This window comes from Megachile rotundata, chromosome 1 (genome assembly GCF_050947335.1).
Source record: "Megachile rotundata isolate GNS110a chromosome 1, iyMegRotu1, whole genome shotgun sequence".
Classification (NCBI taxonomy): domain Eukaryota; kingdom Metazoa; phylum Arthropoda; class Insecta; order Hymenoptera; family Megachilidae; genus Megachile; species Megachile rotundata.
In genome coordinates, this window is record NC_134983.1 from 16782575 (window position 1) to 16800666 (window position 18092).

The 18092-nt window shown below is 32.6% G+C and overlaps 2 protein-coding genes across 9 annotated transcripts in view; one reads left to right on the forward strand and one right to left on the reverse strand.

Moving 5' to 3' along the window:
* LOC105663659 (uncharacterized) overlaps nucleotides 1–653 on the reverse strand; it is a 48740-nt gene extending 48087 nt beyond the window's left edge. Inside the window, exon 1 of one of the 2 annotated variants that reach the window (XM_076538408.1) lies at nucleotides 493–653. In XM_076538408.1, the coding sequence (XP_076394523.1) occupies nucleotides 493–508 (16 nt within the window). In that variant the 5' untranslated portion in view covers nucleotides 509–653. The remainder of the gene's footprint in view (nucleotides 1–492) is intronic. The other variant, XM_076538477.1, reaches the window with a different exon arrangement.
* Nucleotides 654–1851: 1198 nt separating this feature from the next.
* Nucleotides 1852–18092, forward strand: part of LOC100878688 (uncharacterized) — a 63709-nt gene continuing 47468 nt past the window's right edge. For 2 of the 7 annotated variants that reach the window (XM_076538748.1, XM_076538788.1), the window contains exons 1-2: nucleotides 1852–2045; nucleotides 8495–8617. In XM_076538748.1, coding sequence (XP_076394863.1) covers nucleotides 8525–8617 — 93 coding nt within the window. In that variant the 5' untranslated portion in view covers nucleotides 1852–2045; nucleotides 8495–8524. Of the gene's footprint in view, nucleotides 2046–2543; nucleotides 2602–8494; nucleotides 8618–18092 lie in introns of all 7 variants that reach the window. The other 5 variants (XM_012294085.2, XM_012294091.2, XM_012294086.2 and 2 more) reach the window with 4 other exon arrangements.

An 18092-nucleotide genomic window follows, 5' to 3' on the forward strand; every position in this document is an offset into this window, starting at 1 on the left:
ATTTCCGTTTGAAGAAGCATTAGCATCGTTCAAAATCATGCTTATAATTTAAACAAACTAAAATGCCTCGAGACAAATAGTTTCTACTGAGAGAGTAGTTTTTAATTAACTATCACATTTGCTAAATTATACGATTATGAAGTGTACATAGTAAATTCGGTCAATAAAATCGATATTAATTGAATTTTTTTGAAAATTGAATATGTGGCGCCATCTCTTCGGCGAACAGGGTGAACTACACACTTTTGAAACTGTAGTTTCATTAGTTCCATATTCCATCGCTAGTTGGCGCCCGGTGTATCGTTTCCGGTTCAATTGAATTTAGTTTAATTGACTATGACATGCATCGAATTATATCGGAGTGCAAGACCAATTAACTTTGAATTGTTTCGACTTTACCAAACTATTATTAATTTTTAACCTTTCTTAGGCTAATCCTAATTAGCCTAAGGGTTTCTGTTTTATATGGCGCCACAAATGATAAGGACTGACCTGGTCTGTTGCGCATACGCGAGAAATGCAGAAATGGCGTCGCTAGATGACGTAGGTTGTTGGCGGGAAAACAGCGAAGAAGCAGTCCTTACGAAACGAGGCATCAGAAAAAATCCTGGTAACGATTTAACAGTTTTCCTTATCCTAGCATTCTAGTTGGTATTCTTTTATCGATTCTGTAAAATAAAATATTTTTATATAATATATTTTGCTTAAAATTATTTTAGTATCATTTTAACTTTAGTACCGATTTAGTACCCTATTAGGCAATTGTATAGAATACGTATATAATGTAATCTTACCCAATCTATTTCACAACCAAATTATAAGAATTTTTCACAACTAATGGACGGTGATTAAGGCACTCTACTTTATTAAAACTTGTACTTTATTGAAACTAACTCGCGGCACATGCGAAAATCCCCGGGCAATATCTAATACTAGCCGCCACCTAGCGGGAGAAGGCTAGAACTAATCAAACTACAGTTTCAAAAGTGCGTAGTTCACCCTGTTCGCCGGAGAGATGGCGCCACTTGTTCCATTTTATATATATTGATTGTAACTAATTATTATAACTTTTTTTGACTTTATCGTACCGGCAAAATCAATTTACAAACGACAATATTACGTAAAAATGTTTCATTTTACAAAAAAACGTTGTTCTTTATTTCGATAGTTCACTACTTGTCCGCTGGATAACGCGAACGGTACTGTTTCTCGACAGCGCGCGTTTATGCATGAATTTTAAAATCAGGTAAGAAAGAAATTCCCAAAATGTACTCAACCTTTTTATTTAATCATTTTACAATATACTATTATATTTTACATCTGTGTTACATATTAAATCGCTATTGTACTTTCGTTATGAAGGTAAACTTAAATATGTTCCATCACAACAAAACGACATAGTTTTTAGTACTGCCAAACATAAATTGTAACGTTACTCGGCTATAAATATTCCGTACGTATATGTATATGAAAGGCCATTAAATGGTACAAAAAAGTAGAATGCTCAGGTTCATCATTCCGTTATCGCCTGACAGTGATTAGAGTGGGGATTTACGTCCCATTACTTTCTCATTCAACACGCAATATAATAATCCGTCCTTTTTACCACACGTCGTTAGAAAGAAACAAGATGATGCACAGTCTTCTTTTAATTTTTGCTATATTCTAAGTATGGAGAACATTAGCCTCGCACGTTCTAGGAATAATATATCTGTGCCTGTACACGTCGTGTGTGGTATTACTGCAAAAACCTAGTAGATGTCGCTACATGATACGAAGTACATTTCCGTTGGCTGCATGCTCATTGGTACTTGGTATTTGGTGGGGTGTCTATGACATCACGACGCATGTTCATACGTACTATCGAATATGCCAAATGACAGGTGGTGTAGTAGTTCTGTTACGTACTGTGGATCGAGGGTACAGCCCGTATCCTCGCGTCACGCGATCGGCACGTTGTTATTCGTAGGTGTCAGTGTTAAGTTTTGTGATGCATACCACGATATCACGCAAACTGCCTGATAGATTTAACTCCGTAAGAAGCGGTGAGTCCACAAATTCTCTAGTACTAAGAACAATTTCATTCCTTCCATCCTGCTGACAGCTTTATGTTTATAACGCGTACAGTTCGACGAGATTTCATTTAAACTGAAACAAATGTTCACTTACATCTCGCGAGATGCGTTACCAAGGTCTCTTCGGAATATTTGCAACGTGCATTATCACTTTGTACGCACAAGTGCAAGAGATGATTTCATATCGTTCCATTACGTTTCATCCGGTCCATCTCTTTCAGATCATTGATTCTCAATGTTTTAAGTAGTTAACTGATTAATCGAGTTTAATAAAAGTAGCTGCAGTGTTCACGTGCAAAGTGCCGATTGATGATTTTCAGTGTAGTCGACTATGAATTCCGTTTTATCACACATGGTATTCGAATGCAAATTGGAGTGAAAAAAGAAAAGAGACTCGATGTAATCTTGTGAAAGGTTCATATCGTACGTGAGTATTTGATATGAAAAAGGACAATTTATTTTTTCCAGCGCTTTTGAGACAGCTATACAGCACACCAGGAATAGGGCTATACGGAATTTTGTTTCTGTGAGTAAACACCAGTTTACTGCAATACAATTTATGAATATCTTTGGTAAGGTGTTTACGAAAGGTTAAGGTGCATGCGCGTTTCCGGGGATCAACTAACAGAATCTTTCTCGTTTTTTCGCTTTTCTCTTCTCATTATTTCCTCTATGCGAATCTCGGTTTGATTAGGCGAAGAATGCCAATCGAACTTCGTTGAGGTTGTATTCTGTCGCAGGAATTTTTATTAAAATTAACCTCAGATGGTGGAGGTTTTGACATATGACTTATTCCCATTCAGTTTCAATTTCTTTTTCTCTTTAGATACTCTTTCGAAAATTTTTCGAGTGCCTAATTTTAATGGACGCCAACGCGTAGGGCTCACAATTGACCCGGCCACTATTGTTCTAGTATTCATTTAAAAGATAAATGAATATTTTTATCTTTTATTTTTCAATAAAATTCGGAGGATTACATAGGTTCATAAATATGTATACAGTTACAAATAAATATCTTAATTAAGTAAAATTTGAAACTATAATTTAACATTCGTTTGCAATGCATATGTTCGGGTAGTAATAGTACATTTTTTGTAGGGAATAATCAGATCCCCGATATTTCGGTCATTATCGATTGCAGGACGTGAAACTGGGTAGGGTCCTCCATTTGAAATATCTCAATGCAGATTCTGGTTACCATGTTTCTCTTCTTTTCTAAATGTCCTGAAATATTGCAACGATAATTCAAACTGAATAATTTTGTATGCATTCCCCGAACTTTTTGCCAATTTCTAAAGTATACTTTAAACTTTTATGACGTTTATAAATTACATTACATTAATGCATCTGAAATGAGCTTTGAATTTCACAAAATAATTTCAGGCAACGCGACTTCAGTTATTATAGATTATTGATCAGTGGTTCTCAAGTACAGGAAACATGTGGGTAGTAAGTGGATAATTTGTGCAATATACAACAACAATCTAACGCTGTATTTTTAAACGTTAAACAATAATTATGGAACAAAGCTTGAGTTAAAATTAAATTCACGTTCAAGTTTAAACAAAACTGAACAAAATTAGTTTTCATCAAAGTATCACATTGAATTACTTTGTTTATTAATAATTATATTTGTTAATATCATTATATTAATATATCCTTTGTACAATTATTCGAATCAATATAAAATTATGACAGTGATTTAAGTATATGTACATAACTTAAAAATTATAATCAAAATTATTAAAAATTTTTGTGTACATATAAAAAATATATGATTGTGATTTAAGTATATATACGTAACTTAAAAATTATAGTCAAAATTATTTAAAATTTTTCTGTATATATACAAACAATAAAATATAAAATTATATGACTGTGATTTAAGTACACATACATAACTTAAAAATTATAATCAAAATTATTAAAAATTTTTCTGTATATATACAAGCAATAAAATGTAAAAATATATGACAGTAATTTAAGTACACATGCATAACTTAAAAATTATAGTCAAAATTATTTAAAATTTTTCTGTATATATACAAAAAATAAAATATAAAATTATATGACAGTAATTTAAATATGTATATATCATTCAAAAATTATAATTAAATTACTTAAAATTTTTGTGCACATGTACAAAACATACTTTAGTTGGTATTCGAATTTTGATTTTGGTACACATTTATGAAAGTGAGAACTACTGTTAAAGATCATATTAAAGAAAGGAGTTTCTAATAACATATGTACAATAGCTTGCAGTTATTAATCTAAACGTGAATAGGATATTAAATATTTAATGTGCTACCGGTCGCACATTAGGTGAGCCACGTGGTTTTGTGAAACAGAGACCAACGTGGGTCATATGTGGGACGTTGTTCAAAGGCGTAGTCGCATCCATGAGTCACTTGGTCTATTCAGTAAACTGACCATACACCCACTATTTCATATAAAAACCATAATTAGAAATATTTTTAAAATTATATTTTTGACAAAAGGGAACCAAATATACTAAATCATTTCACAGTATTTATTGAAACTCAATTTTCATTTGTATTTATGATATTTGGATAATCCTATAGTACTCATTCTACCAGAAGTAATTTGATCAATGTCTTTTCTACTTGCTTACAAATAAAGAACTGATTTGTGTATGACATTAGTGTGTTACTCAAGGCCTGTTTGTAAACATGATCGAATTCTTAAACACTGTACAGAAACTTTTTTTATTCCACGCGTGTTACCTTGTTCCCTCAGAAATGAGTAGGAAACATAATTTGTAAGCTTAGGAATTTGGAAATATCGGAATTAGGGGATTTGGTAGCTTGGAAGATTTGGGGATTTAGGATTTGGGAATTTTTGTGTTTTGGAAATTTGGAGATTTGGAAGTTAGAAAGCTGGTTAGAAATTTTAAGATGTGGAGATCTGAAGATTTGGAAGTTAGAAATCTGGTTAGAAATTTTAGGATGTGGAGATTTGGAAGTTAGAAATCAGGTTAGAAATTTTAAGATGTAGAGATTTGGAGATTTTAGAGTTCGAGAAATTTGGAGATTTGAGGTTTAGGAATTTGCAAATCTAGGAAGTTAGAAATTTTGAAATTTGGGGATATAGAAATTTGGAAATTTGGAGATTTTAGGATGTGGAGATTTGGAGATTTTAGAGTTCGGGAAATTTGGAGATTTGGGGTTTAGGAATTTGCAAATCTAGGAAGTTAGAAATTTTGAAATTTGGGGATATAGAAATTTGGAAATTTGGAGATTTTAAGATGTGGAGATTTGGAGATTTTAGAGTTCGGGAAATTTAGAGATTTGTGGTTTAGTAATTTGCAAATCTAGGAAGTTAGAAATTTTGAAATTTGGCGATATAGAAATTTGGAAATTTGGAGATTTTAGGATGTCGAGATTTGGAGATTTTAGAGTTCGGGAAATTTGGAGATTTGGGGTTTAGGAATTTGCAAATCTAGGAAATTAGAAATTTTGAAATTTGGGGATATAGAAATTTGGAAATTTGGAGATACCTTCATTTAAGAGTTCAATATTTGGAAAATTTCTAAATTTGGAATTCGGGAATATGGAATCTGGGGAGTTCGAAATTTCAGAATTTGAAGACACCTATTTAAAAATTTGGAAATCTAGGGAATCAGAAATTTGGAATATCGAATGTTGAAAGCCTCCGTAGATTAGCTCTGAACTTAAGGAACGCAATATCACACCCCAAAGACTCGTTTAATTAATATGTAATGGTGGTAACGGATATGTTAATCACGAGATGATGGAGAAGTAGGAGACGTTCCCACGTGCAAAAAATCGGTAACACTTCCCAAACATACGGAGTTCACGTATTCAGTATATTCCGAATGTGGCGAATTGGGCCAGTGCCATCGTCCTACATCTCGAAATCGCGATACACTGCCACCTTTCACCATTGATTTGATGCATTTAAGGTTACATTCTTTGCTAAGGTTCTACCTCTCACCTGTGTCTTTCCGCTTGTTTGCAGATAATGTTACAGTAATAAAATAATACAATTTCTCGTTAAACGTTGCCTCGCTAAAACGTAGCACACAAAAATATTCTTTGGAACTGATTAACTTTTGCAGACCTTAGACATTTTTATTTCATTGATATTCGTTGTATAATTAAAGCATAATTAAAAATCATGATGCAGGGAAGATATGGTTGGACATTTTTAGCTACATATTCTTAAGTATACCACGTGATAAATTCTGCGATAAATTCAAATAAATTCTGATCAATGCAAAATTTATAAAATATTTTGTTTGATATCTTATAACAGAAAGATATTTGTCGGTATAAATTTCAAAGAATTAAAGAACAAGGTATTAAGCAGGAATAGCGTGAGTATTGTGAACTCTTCGATAATTTGCAAATGTCATTATCTGAGAACTTCCGTTCATAATAATGAAAGTGCACGATCGTACAGTGATATTTGCAGTAAATCATCTGGTAGATACACGGAGGGAAAGTGCAAATTGCGTGACATTCTAAATGAATGTTGTAAAGAATTGAACGAAGCAATTTAATTTTCGATAAGTTTCACGAGAAACAAATTATGGACGTCAGATTAAAAGACACGCTTAAGTTTCTAGATCTTAAAATGAAATTATTAGATTAGATATCCAGATGTTTTGCATCATTTTTAAAAGAAATGGCAGTCATTTTTTTAACATAGTTGCCCTTTTGGAAAATATTCTTTAAATAAATTTTATAAATTGTTTAGTTTATTTGAATTACATGAAATATACAAAATTTATCAAATTATGCCTTAAATAATGTAATCCTCTTATTTAAATCTTGTGGTAATAAAATATTAAATACTTTGTACATATTTTAACAGATAATGATCTATCTTTTAGATAATATCTGTCTTGATACAAGCTCTGAAAAATGCTATAATTCACTTTTATTTCTAATTGATAATTTAACCACCGGAGAAGGGCTAAATACATTACCTAGAAGCTAAGTTGCTTTTAAGAATTAACCATTAATCAAATCATTAACTCTTTATAGCTACATACTTTTGCGTCGGATCAATTCAAACTAATTGACCAATTAGCTTTATGCTTCATGTAGTGTAGTAATAAACGAATCGAGAATTATCTATAATGTTTCAATTTTCTGCGGTTCACTTCTTTCGAAGCAATACGCGTGATTTATTTCGAAACGTCATTTCTAGCACTGCGAATTTACACTTCGCCGCGGACTCGCCAATTATGTACAATCCTTACATCCAGTGGAGCATTACTTTCACTGATGCTCAAATACCGAATAGATATAAAACGTTTCGCAACCCGTACATTTCACGGTAAAATTGAAGCATATTTGTCACGAACTTTTTTCAATTTCATCGGCGTCTTATTTTTTTTACGATGTTTAAACGATTTCTAGTTAAAAGACTACTTGGAGGATGTCAAATAAATATCTTCATTTTTATATATTTTGTGGTATTGGAATAAGGTATACAGCATCATATTTTGCATTAATACAGTAGACTCTCGCTATATTGCCATTCAAAGGTTGTGGTTTTGATTTTCATTGTATCACTAGCTACCCTTAGTAGTATAAAGGGCGGCAATAAATCACACGAGACGATAAATCATGAGCAACTGCATATAACGTGTAGTGATGTAGTGCGCGGCGATATAACGCGTAGTACTAGACAACGTATTGTCCGGTAATACAATGCGTACTAATATATAACGCACAGTGATGCACTTCGCGATATAGCGATACTTAACACGCGGCGATATAACGCGAGGCAATATAACGCATAGTGATATGTAACACGAAGTGATAATTATCCTGAGGCCATACAATGCATAGTGATATATAACACGAAGTGATAATACTCTGAGGCCATACAACGCATAGTGATATATAACTATGATATAACACATAGCAGCGAACTATGATATAACATGTAGTACATATACCGGCGATATAACGCATAGTGATGTTGTGGTGATATAATTCACAAAACATAACATGATGATATAACATAAAACACGCAGTGATATACGTGGTCATATAGCAAACGGTGATATGGCACATGTGACGTAGCGGCAAATAACCGGTGATATAACGTGTGACGATATAATTCACGATGCCATAACATCGATATAATATATAACACGCGATATTACGCAAGGCGATATAATGCAAAGAGTATAACGCGTAGAAGAGTGACCATGTGAAGTGTGCCGAGATGAGGGAATATCACTAAAGTGAAAATTCATATATGTAAAGGGAACATGTGTGCAATGTAACGAGAGTCCACTGTATAACAGCTTTATTGTAATTTGGTACTTGGCAAATATCGTTTTATATGACTTTGCGTAATTAAGAGTCTGCAGTAATTATTGTTACATGCAGGGTGTAATTATTTGTGATAATTAGGTTGTGCGGGGACGAGGTTGGATCATCTATATGGGGCAATGCGTGTCTCGTAAAGCGGGCGCCGTCATCGCAACCGGTCATCGCGACTCGCTCACGTATCGCATCATGGATAAACCCGCCAAGGTAAATAATTTTTTAATTTCACTTGTTTTTAACTTTAATCGTTATAGCTTCACTAGCTAATAGCTCAGTGAAACACTGTCGAAATTTTATTTTCTCTGTTCTTGTATATTCTGTACACTCTTTCTGTGTACTCTTTCTGTATACTCTTTCTGTATACTTACAGTATGTAGATGATAGGAGCACTCCTTTCACGATTCTTTATATTATAAAAAGATATCTCCAACGTTTTCATTTATTTTAGTTTTAATTGAAAATGTTTTAATTCTTCGTTGCATGCTGTCGCAAATATTTTACATAGAATTATAAATGCCTAACAATCTTAAATTATTCGAAATTTTTTAGTTCGCATTTCTTAATGTGCAAGTTTACGATATGGTACCAGTTTTCTCTCGATTTTGTCGAATAAAAAATATTTGTTCGTCGTTTTCTTATCAGTATTACTTGCGAGCGTTCAGAAATGCTCAAACTTAATAGCAGTAACAAAGTATTAAAATTTCAGAATCTTCCACTTACACTCTTTGTTCTTAAGACCGATAAGATGCACTTATCAGCGCGTATAAATAAATTTACTTCCTTTGCGTTGCACTTACAAGTTATCTAACCTGTACATTCCAAGAAAGGAATATTCCATGCAACATGAGATTTGTATTCAATTGCCTGCATTCGTCAGAGTAAAATAAATTGCCAAATATACTGTACATAGAACCCAATATTGCCCGTTATGCTGTAGAAAGATTCCAATTGGCGGGAATTGCCGTATGAATAGAACAAGCAACAAATTCTCTGAATAGTCTATCAGAATAAATTGTTTTCCCATTGCATGCACAGAATTGTGCGTGAATGCAGTTGAATGAATCGGTGAAAGCAAGGAAGTTTTTCAAGTAAAGAAGAATGAACGTACACAATGCTATCTGCTCCGATGAGTTGAAATCACAGAAAATAGTAGCTTCCAGTAACAATGCAAACGGTATTTCATGACTGATCGAATCAGTAGATTCTGTAACACTCGCATTTATTATTTTTAATTACATAAATTATTAACCCGTTCTGTACTGGCTTTCGTGGAGACTAATCGTGCACAACTAATTTATTTTCCATTCTGTGTATGTTTCTTTAATTTATTTTCAGTCTCGAATGAGTGTCACTCGTTTAAACTAGATTTAGTTACATAAATTTACACGTGTACTTCATTTTTAATTCTTTGTATATTTTTTATCTTGTTTGCAATCTTAAAGTAGGGTAGTAACTAGATACGTGTCTTAGTTACATAAATTACTATCGAAACGTGTAATTTTACTGGCGATAAGAGCTGATTCTTAACTCGTAATTTATTTTTAATTCTCCGTATATTTCTTGCCTTTATTTTCAACTATGAAATAGTGTCATTCGTTTAAACTAGATTCAAGTGTCCCATTTTTAGTTACATAAGCTATCAAGCTTTGTCGAAACATGTATCGAGGCGAAGAATGATCCTGTACACGTGTACTAATTTATTTTCAATTCCCTGTTTATTTTTTCACCTTATTTTCAGTCTTGAAGCAGGGGACTAAGTATAGGGGAGAGTCGTACCAAGACTGGTTTTCACTCTTTAGTATTCTACGTACACCAAAACAATATTATAGTAAACAACTAAATGAATTATAAATGTTTAAGTATTACAGGATTAGACTATAAAGAATTAAGCTATAAAGGAGTTAAATGATTTTATCAGTTTCTTTCACAAAATGGTAACGATTAGAAGGCGTAAAAGATAATATGTAAACGTATTAGATTACGCGTTCTTACAATTAGATTCTTTAATACGATGATCATAGTAACCAGAGTATCACCAGCTCGAATAACTTCATCGGTTGGTAGGATATTCAATTCCTACAAAACCGCGAGTTACACGTTCATTAGAATATTAAATATACAATACCTCATTTTTGATACTTAATAACTTAAACGTTTACATTGAATGACTTGGTTGTTTAAATTATCGTATCTTCAATAATATTTCCTTTATTAAAGTATCACATTAAAAAAAGGGCATTTGCATTAACCTTACACGTATGAAGTACCTTTACTATAATATTCAGGTTTAATTTTTTCATTTCCTTGCGTGATATTTAATGATTCAAATATAAATTATGAGTATAGGCAAATTATTGGACCGTTCAAAAAGCTGTTTAGAAATTAACGTTTCTTAACCTTTAAGTGTTAATTGACTTCCTGCACATGTATTAGGAGCCACGATTTACTGTTTCTAATATTTTACAGAACATGTAGAATTTGAAGTATTTCAATGGAACATGTATCGAAGAACTGCAAATAACTATCCATCTGCATACCCACCTACTTTTCAATACATTCCACGTACTAGGCACAAGCGTAGTCGCTTATACTTTTACCACGAGAGAAAATCGTTCTATCGATTTATTTCTGAAAATACTAATACAGTACATAATTAATTACGTTCTGAAATTTCAATGAACTTATCATGTAATCTCTCAAACGTGTGAGATCATTTATAAACTGATATGTCAATGTGGTTAGCGGCGCACCATTTCTCTTACGATCTTTTATTTGTAGAAAACATGCAGTAAGATAACGTTGTATAATGCTAGAAAAGAAGTTAAAATATAGAGAAAGCAGATAAGACAAGTGCATTGATTGTATTAATTATATCATTTTAATCGAATGTATAAATTATTTTTGTTTTTTTTAAAGTAATTAATATGTTGATGAGAAACAGTGTATAGCAGATATGAGTTATTTAGTTAAAACATGTATTCATTAGTGTAAATTGTAGCAGTACTATAATTGAATACATAATCACGTCCCCATTTCAGGGATGTTCACTAGTTGTGAGACACCCTGTACTCGTACTTTGTAATTCGTCATAAAATTGCAAATCATATAAGCATTAATAACATGAAGACAAATTTTGCAGCATGTATTAACTGTACTATTTGCACATGCTCTCGTTCAGACACAGTTATATGTTAACATATGTTAATATCATACAGGTAATTTTACAAAAACTCTCAAGATAGAAGTAGGCCTTCATGTCGAATATTTAAAAATTTTCAAAATTCAAAAGTTTGTAAATTAAATTAGAAAAATTTCTAAGTTACTAGATTTTTTGAACGAAATGAAATACTTGCATAAAACACATGCAAATGAATGAATAAATACGTGTAATCAGAAAGAATTGAAATACTCATATCATAAAATTCACAGTGAAATGTCTGAGAAATGTTATACCTGGTTACGCCATTGGCCGAACAAAATATTCATCATAGGCTTTCTTGTTCTTCTCCTTCCTTTCACTTGAACGTCTGCAGTATTTCAATATATGTACGTGTCTCATTTTTCCATTACTTCCTGCATTGAAATCACTTCGAAATTCTTCTTTTTATGCGTCACGCGTTGAAGAGCTTGTTGTCATTTACATTCAGTTTTATGAAAACATCTTCGCAAAGAAGAGACTTATGAACTTTCATTAACTCAAAAATGAGTGAAAGATTCTCGATAAATCATCGATGCTTTTTAAATAAATTAAAATGTTAATATACAATATTTTCACCTTAACTTCGTATTAATTACATTGATTTATAATTTATATTTAAAATTATTTTATATTAATTAATTTATATGAATGGAGTATTTTATATTAATGGAGTTAATACACTTAATACATAACTGTATTTCATTCACACTCACGTTAATATCTCGTGTGCCAGTCATTTGCTATTTTTTTAACGGTTTAATGACATACTAAGTTCTCAACAGGTGTTCTAAAGAATGTGAAAAGCAAAATAATGCAGACATGCAATTTTGTATTAGCAATTTATTCGTACTGTATCCTATTAATCAATGGATGCCGGTTAAGTTTCTGATTGAATCAAATGTAACATTAAATGTTTAGCAAATCACGAAAATTAGATTTCGTACGTCCCCTTTACTGACCACCACTTTTTCTAATTATGCAAATGAAGATCTAATTATGCAAACGTGCTTTCATGTTACCTTAGCAGTTTCTTGGTAGTTTCAGAAAATTGCCTTGCAGACTCTCATATATCTCCACGATTTTATACATGTACTCCGTAACTTATTAAAACTTGTACAGCTTGCTAGAACAACCTTTGAAATGGTGAATAAAGTTTTAACTTTGTAACACTTTGAACAAATGAATAGCTGCTAACGATCGTTAATGAATGCATTTACTTTATATCAAGTTTATAGTTTAAATTTTGTAATTTTATTTTTCGTTTAGTTTATTTGAAAATAATTCTGGACTCTGTTTTTGAACTACTCGATCGGATTATGTAAATTTATTCCATTATTCAGAATATGTAATAACGTGATGTAAGGGTAACAGTTGCACGGATAGCGCTTAGAATCTGATACTGCGTTTAGGTTACTCTACCGCAATACCACATTCGCATCTTATATGTAACTCGGTATAGCGGAAAAGCCAGCTGATTCCATGAGATACGAGTTGAAGGTCATCCTCGCTAAGTTCAATGTCCTCGGTATCATTTCGATACTATTCATAACCATGAGTTTTTCGATTCGATCGCACTTAAGCGCGAGGGATATACATATTTTAACGCCTAATGGACGGGTTCTTTCTCTTCCCGCCATTACGGGCATTTTTAAAGAGAATAAACGTCTACGTATGATTTTAGTACGTAGCTGTTAAATCAACGCTATTTTCGATGAAATGTTACAAAGGTGTGTAATATTTCTTAAGAGCGATATTTTGTGAAACATTCACCTTGAAGTAGAACCCGACAAGATTGTATATCTCGTAAACTCTGCCTGCCATTTTCACGGTTACGAAGTTACTAAAAAATACCAGGTAAAAAGCAAAACTAGTTCGACAGATAGTACCAGAACGGTAACAAGAAAAAACCCAATGCGTAAAAATGAAAAAGTAACGCAGCTTAATAAAAATTCGAGCAGAAGCGTAAATCTACGTGGGCCGTCGTAGGAAGTCGGAATGGAAGAACGTAAATTTACGTGGCTCGTCCTTTAAGTGTTAGGATGCATCTAAATATTCGTCGATCACGAATGTAGGCAAATTACTGGACGTTTAAAAATCTGACTGTTTAGAAATAGTCATTTCTTACGCGTATACAATAATACGTAAGGTGTGGATTATTGTATTTAACGAAGTCTCTAGTTTCCGAATTGAATCGGTGACCATTTTCGCAAAAATTATAGCGACGATTCTGATTAATGTGATTAAGCTGAAAATTTATGCGATCCGTGAAGTGTTAATTAACTGCAGCCAAAGACGTCGTAGTTTAATGACTATTTCTGTCGTTATGGTAATACTTGCTATCAGCACAGGAAACCGTATGCCTCAGGTGTACTAACAATTTATTCCTGGAAGTTGTTTTTCTTTTTCCAATATAAATTACCCTTTTTGCTCACTTGATACGTCCGTTCTAATCGGATGATAATGAACTCGAGTTTAATGGAGAGAAATATAACTCAGATAAAATGCGCAATCGATCTATAAAACTAAAACTATCACCACTTATAGGAAGAATAATAATAGGCTTTTTTATTAGAATGATTATCCGTTAAAATGATATAGAAATGAAGTTTGTGATAATAAATACTGTATACAAATAAATTTTTGCCACTTGGCTATGTTACAAATATTAACATGATTATTTTCATAACAATGTTAACGTAAAACTACTGAACTAAAAATGACACGTTCACAGGTTTTTTATTAGAAGATAAACAATTTAAGGTGATTTTCTTGAAGATCATACTTGTCGATCTTCAACAAACCATCGTTAATTTTCATCGAAATAAAGAATTAATGTATACTTTAATTTTAGACAGTTTGTTTTTTAATTTCGAACTACACGTAAATTATACACCAGTAGGTTTATTATTTATCTTTTTTAAAGGCTACTTTAAGATCTAGGATACTGATACATACATGTACGTTTAGCTTACTTTAATTCAACAAGCAAGACGATCTTTTTACTTGTACATCATTAAAGCTTTCAAAATCCGTGTTATTTAATTGCTATTAAAATACAGTTACATAAAAGACCGAATGTAGTTATATAAAAGTCGTTTCTTTTATATCAAAAAATCACCCAAGGTAGAACATTACAAAAAACTATTAAAAAGTCAATAAATTAGCATCGATGTCTTTAATACGAGCTCCGCATTCTTAATATACAGAGCATAATAATGTCCGTTGCTTGTAAATAAGTACGTGTTCACATTAGTATTCCATAAACGAGTATGTTGTACATGCTCTCTTTTTACGATAGTACATACACGAATCTAGTCGAACAATATGTGATGAGAATATACATGATAGCAGGTTAAAAAATGAATGACGAAAGACCTTCCTTTCCGCGGCAACTCTACCGTTATTTTACGCTTACCGATCATACGTTATATACATTCACGTTTCACAAACTTTTCAATAAATTAATACCTATTGTTTTTCATGGCCTTGTTTCTGACGGGATCTATTAAACAAGCCGTTAGTTGTAAATGTGGGAGCATGTTACACAAAATTACGCTTGATTATATAAATCGCGTAAGACGGTGTAAACGAAAGCATTTAATTCAGATTGCGGCGTACGAATTAAGAAATTGTTTACTGCAGAGTACCGTGGGTTATGAAAATGATATTTTAGGGAAAAGAGTTACTGTTGTCATGGCGTTGGAGTGTGAATTTGCTGAATGATACAAATTTTTCAGTGCAGAAATTTGGTAATATGGAAGTTTGAAAATTTGGAGGTCTGCGAATTTGGAGGTTTGAAAATTGGGGAATTTGAGGGTTTGGAAATTTTGGGGATTTGGGATATGTAGAAGTCTGGAAGATTCGAAAGTTCAGAGTTTAGGGACTTTGGAGATTTGGAACTTTGAGGATTTTGAAATTTGGAAATTTGGAAATTTCAGTATTTAGAGATTCAGAAATTTGGGAAATTTAGAAGCCTCGGAATTTGACAATTTAGGGATTTTAGAGACTTGGAACTCTGAGGATTTCGAGATTTGGAAATTTCAGTATTTGAGGATTCAGAAATTTGGGAAATTTAGAAGCTTCGAAAGTTGAGAGATTAGGGACTTTGGAGATTCGGAACTCTGAGGATTTCGAGATTTGGAAATTTGGGAATTTGGGAATTTGGAGATTTGGAAATTTCAGTATTTGAGGATTCAGAAATTTGGGAAATTTAGAAGCTTCGAAAGTTGAGAGTTTAGGGACTTTGGAGATTCGGAACTTTGAGAATTTCGAGATTTGGAAATTTGAGAATTTAGGGATTTTAGAGACTTGGAACTTTGAGGATTTCGAAATTTGAAAATTTGATAATTTGGAGATTCGGAAATTTCAGTATTTGAGGACTCAGAAATTTGGGAAATTTAGAAGCTTCGAAAGTTGAGAGTTTAGGGACTTTGGAGATTCGGAACTTTGAGGATTTCGAGATTTGGAAATTTGACAATTTAGGGATTTTAGAGACTTGGAACTCTGAGGATTTCGAGATTTGGCAATTTGAGAATTTGGAGATTTGAAAATTTCAGTATTTGAGGATTCAGAAATTTGAGAAATTTAGAAGCTTCAAAATTCAAGAATTTAGGGATTTCAGAGATTTAGAACTTTGAGGACCTCAATATCAATTTGAACATTAAATTTTGGGGATTTGATAATTCTGCAAGTTTTATTATAAAGAGATAAACAATATTATAACTTGTTATTACGTCAAAGGTTTATTTTGTAATAAATAAGGTAAACTTTTCCATTGTGAAATTGTATAATAATATTAACGCGTAGTTGACCGGACATGTACAATTACGGTGCTCGACTGCCTGTGGAGATAGCGGACACGTAAGATTACGGATTTTGCATACTTTAGCAGAAGGCCACGTTTCTATAACCATGAACACGTTATAAAAGTAAAATTCTTTGTTATTGTTGTCAACGACGTATTATATAGAGCTTCTGACACAGTTTCAGTCTATTCTGTGTGTCAAAAATTATAAATAAAAAATGCCAAAACCCGGCTTCTTATTAATTCATATACTTGTCCATAATGCAGAAGTATGGCGGTCGAAAAAGAATAGTTTAAACCTGCACATTCACCAGTAATTTATTTGTAATAAATATTTTGTTATATCTCTGTAACACAATCATCCGTAATTTCTTGTGATATATAGTTTTTCATTTTCTTAGAAGTTATTTGTAATAATCAATTCCGTAATACATATTCTTCAAATATATTGTGTAGAGTAATCATTTTGGTATATTCTTTTCTTTTTCAACTTTTCAACGTCGTAAAATTGATGCAAATACTTCAAAAGACAATATTAGTAATATACAGAAAATTGATTACAAATATACTCCAAATTATTGGAGGTTGACGTGAGAGTAGATTTGCTCGATTTAAATTTCCCGCTCGTTTGTACAACCAATTTAAAGGGTCCGCGTTTTCGAGAGATCAAAGGTGCTATCAGAGAATGTCACCTCTGGTCTGCTCAACAGTTCAGCAATTGTTATTGTCATTATTATTTTTATTTGCCTGTATGTAACGCTGGAAGGTGGGGATAGAGCTTCATTTACTTTGGGTCCACATGCCAACTCATGGGATGATATCTGTAGATCGACAATAATTATACTTTCATACGATTTATAAATAGCATATGAACATCATTCTAAAAGAGTTTCATATTATGCCAATAATTTAATTGCATATGAACAAAAAATTCCTGAAGATAAGTTAATTTTTTGGCCGTCAAGGTAGAACAATCCCTTAAGGCGATTTCATTTGATTGATACGCTGACCATAAAGTCGGACGAGACAATGCTATGTTTCCAACGCGATTAGTCGTTCGCATGACGAGGTCATCATACGTGAAAGTAATTAATTGTTAAATTCATTGCCGACGCTAATTCTCCCGTGCATCGTTCTTGCTCTTTCCTTTCATTATATCCGCTTTCTATTGTTCCCCGTTATGCCGGTTGATTTCATGGCGAGTGCCTGCTAACCGGAAACAATGTGGAAAAACGCGAAACCGGGAGGATCAACACCTACGCTCGAGATGCGGAGAAAGAGAAGTTTCTCCGCTTCTTTTTTTTTTGTCTCGTTTCTTTGCGATTCATATTTTGAACAATGGTATTTCCCTGCATTCACTTCTTCCTTGTAAAGAAACTTCCTTGTATGTATGTCTTTTACGCGAGGCGATGTTTGTGCGTACTCGTATTGTATGGAAGCAATTGCGAGCGCAGGAATTAAAATTGTTCAGTTGTGTTTATCCTTCAAACCGCAGTTGTAGTTTCAGAGCAATCGTTAGGATTGCTCTGAATTTTTTAACGGTACTTTTTGTTGTCGTTATTCTATTATTTTACTAGTTCTGTGTTTTATTTTCGAGTATTCTCGTATTTTATTATTTTTGATAGTCTTCGTATTTTCACTGTTTTTGTTAGTTGACTGGTTTACTGTTTTATTAGTTT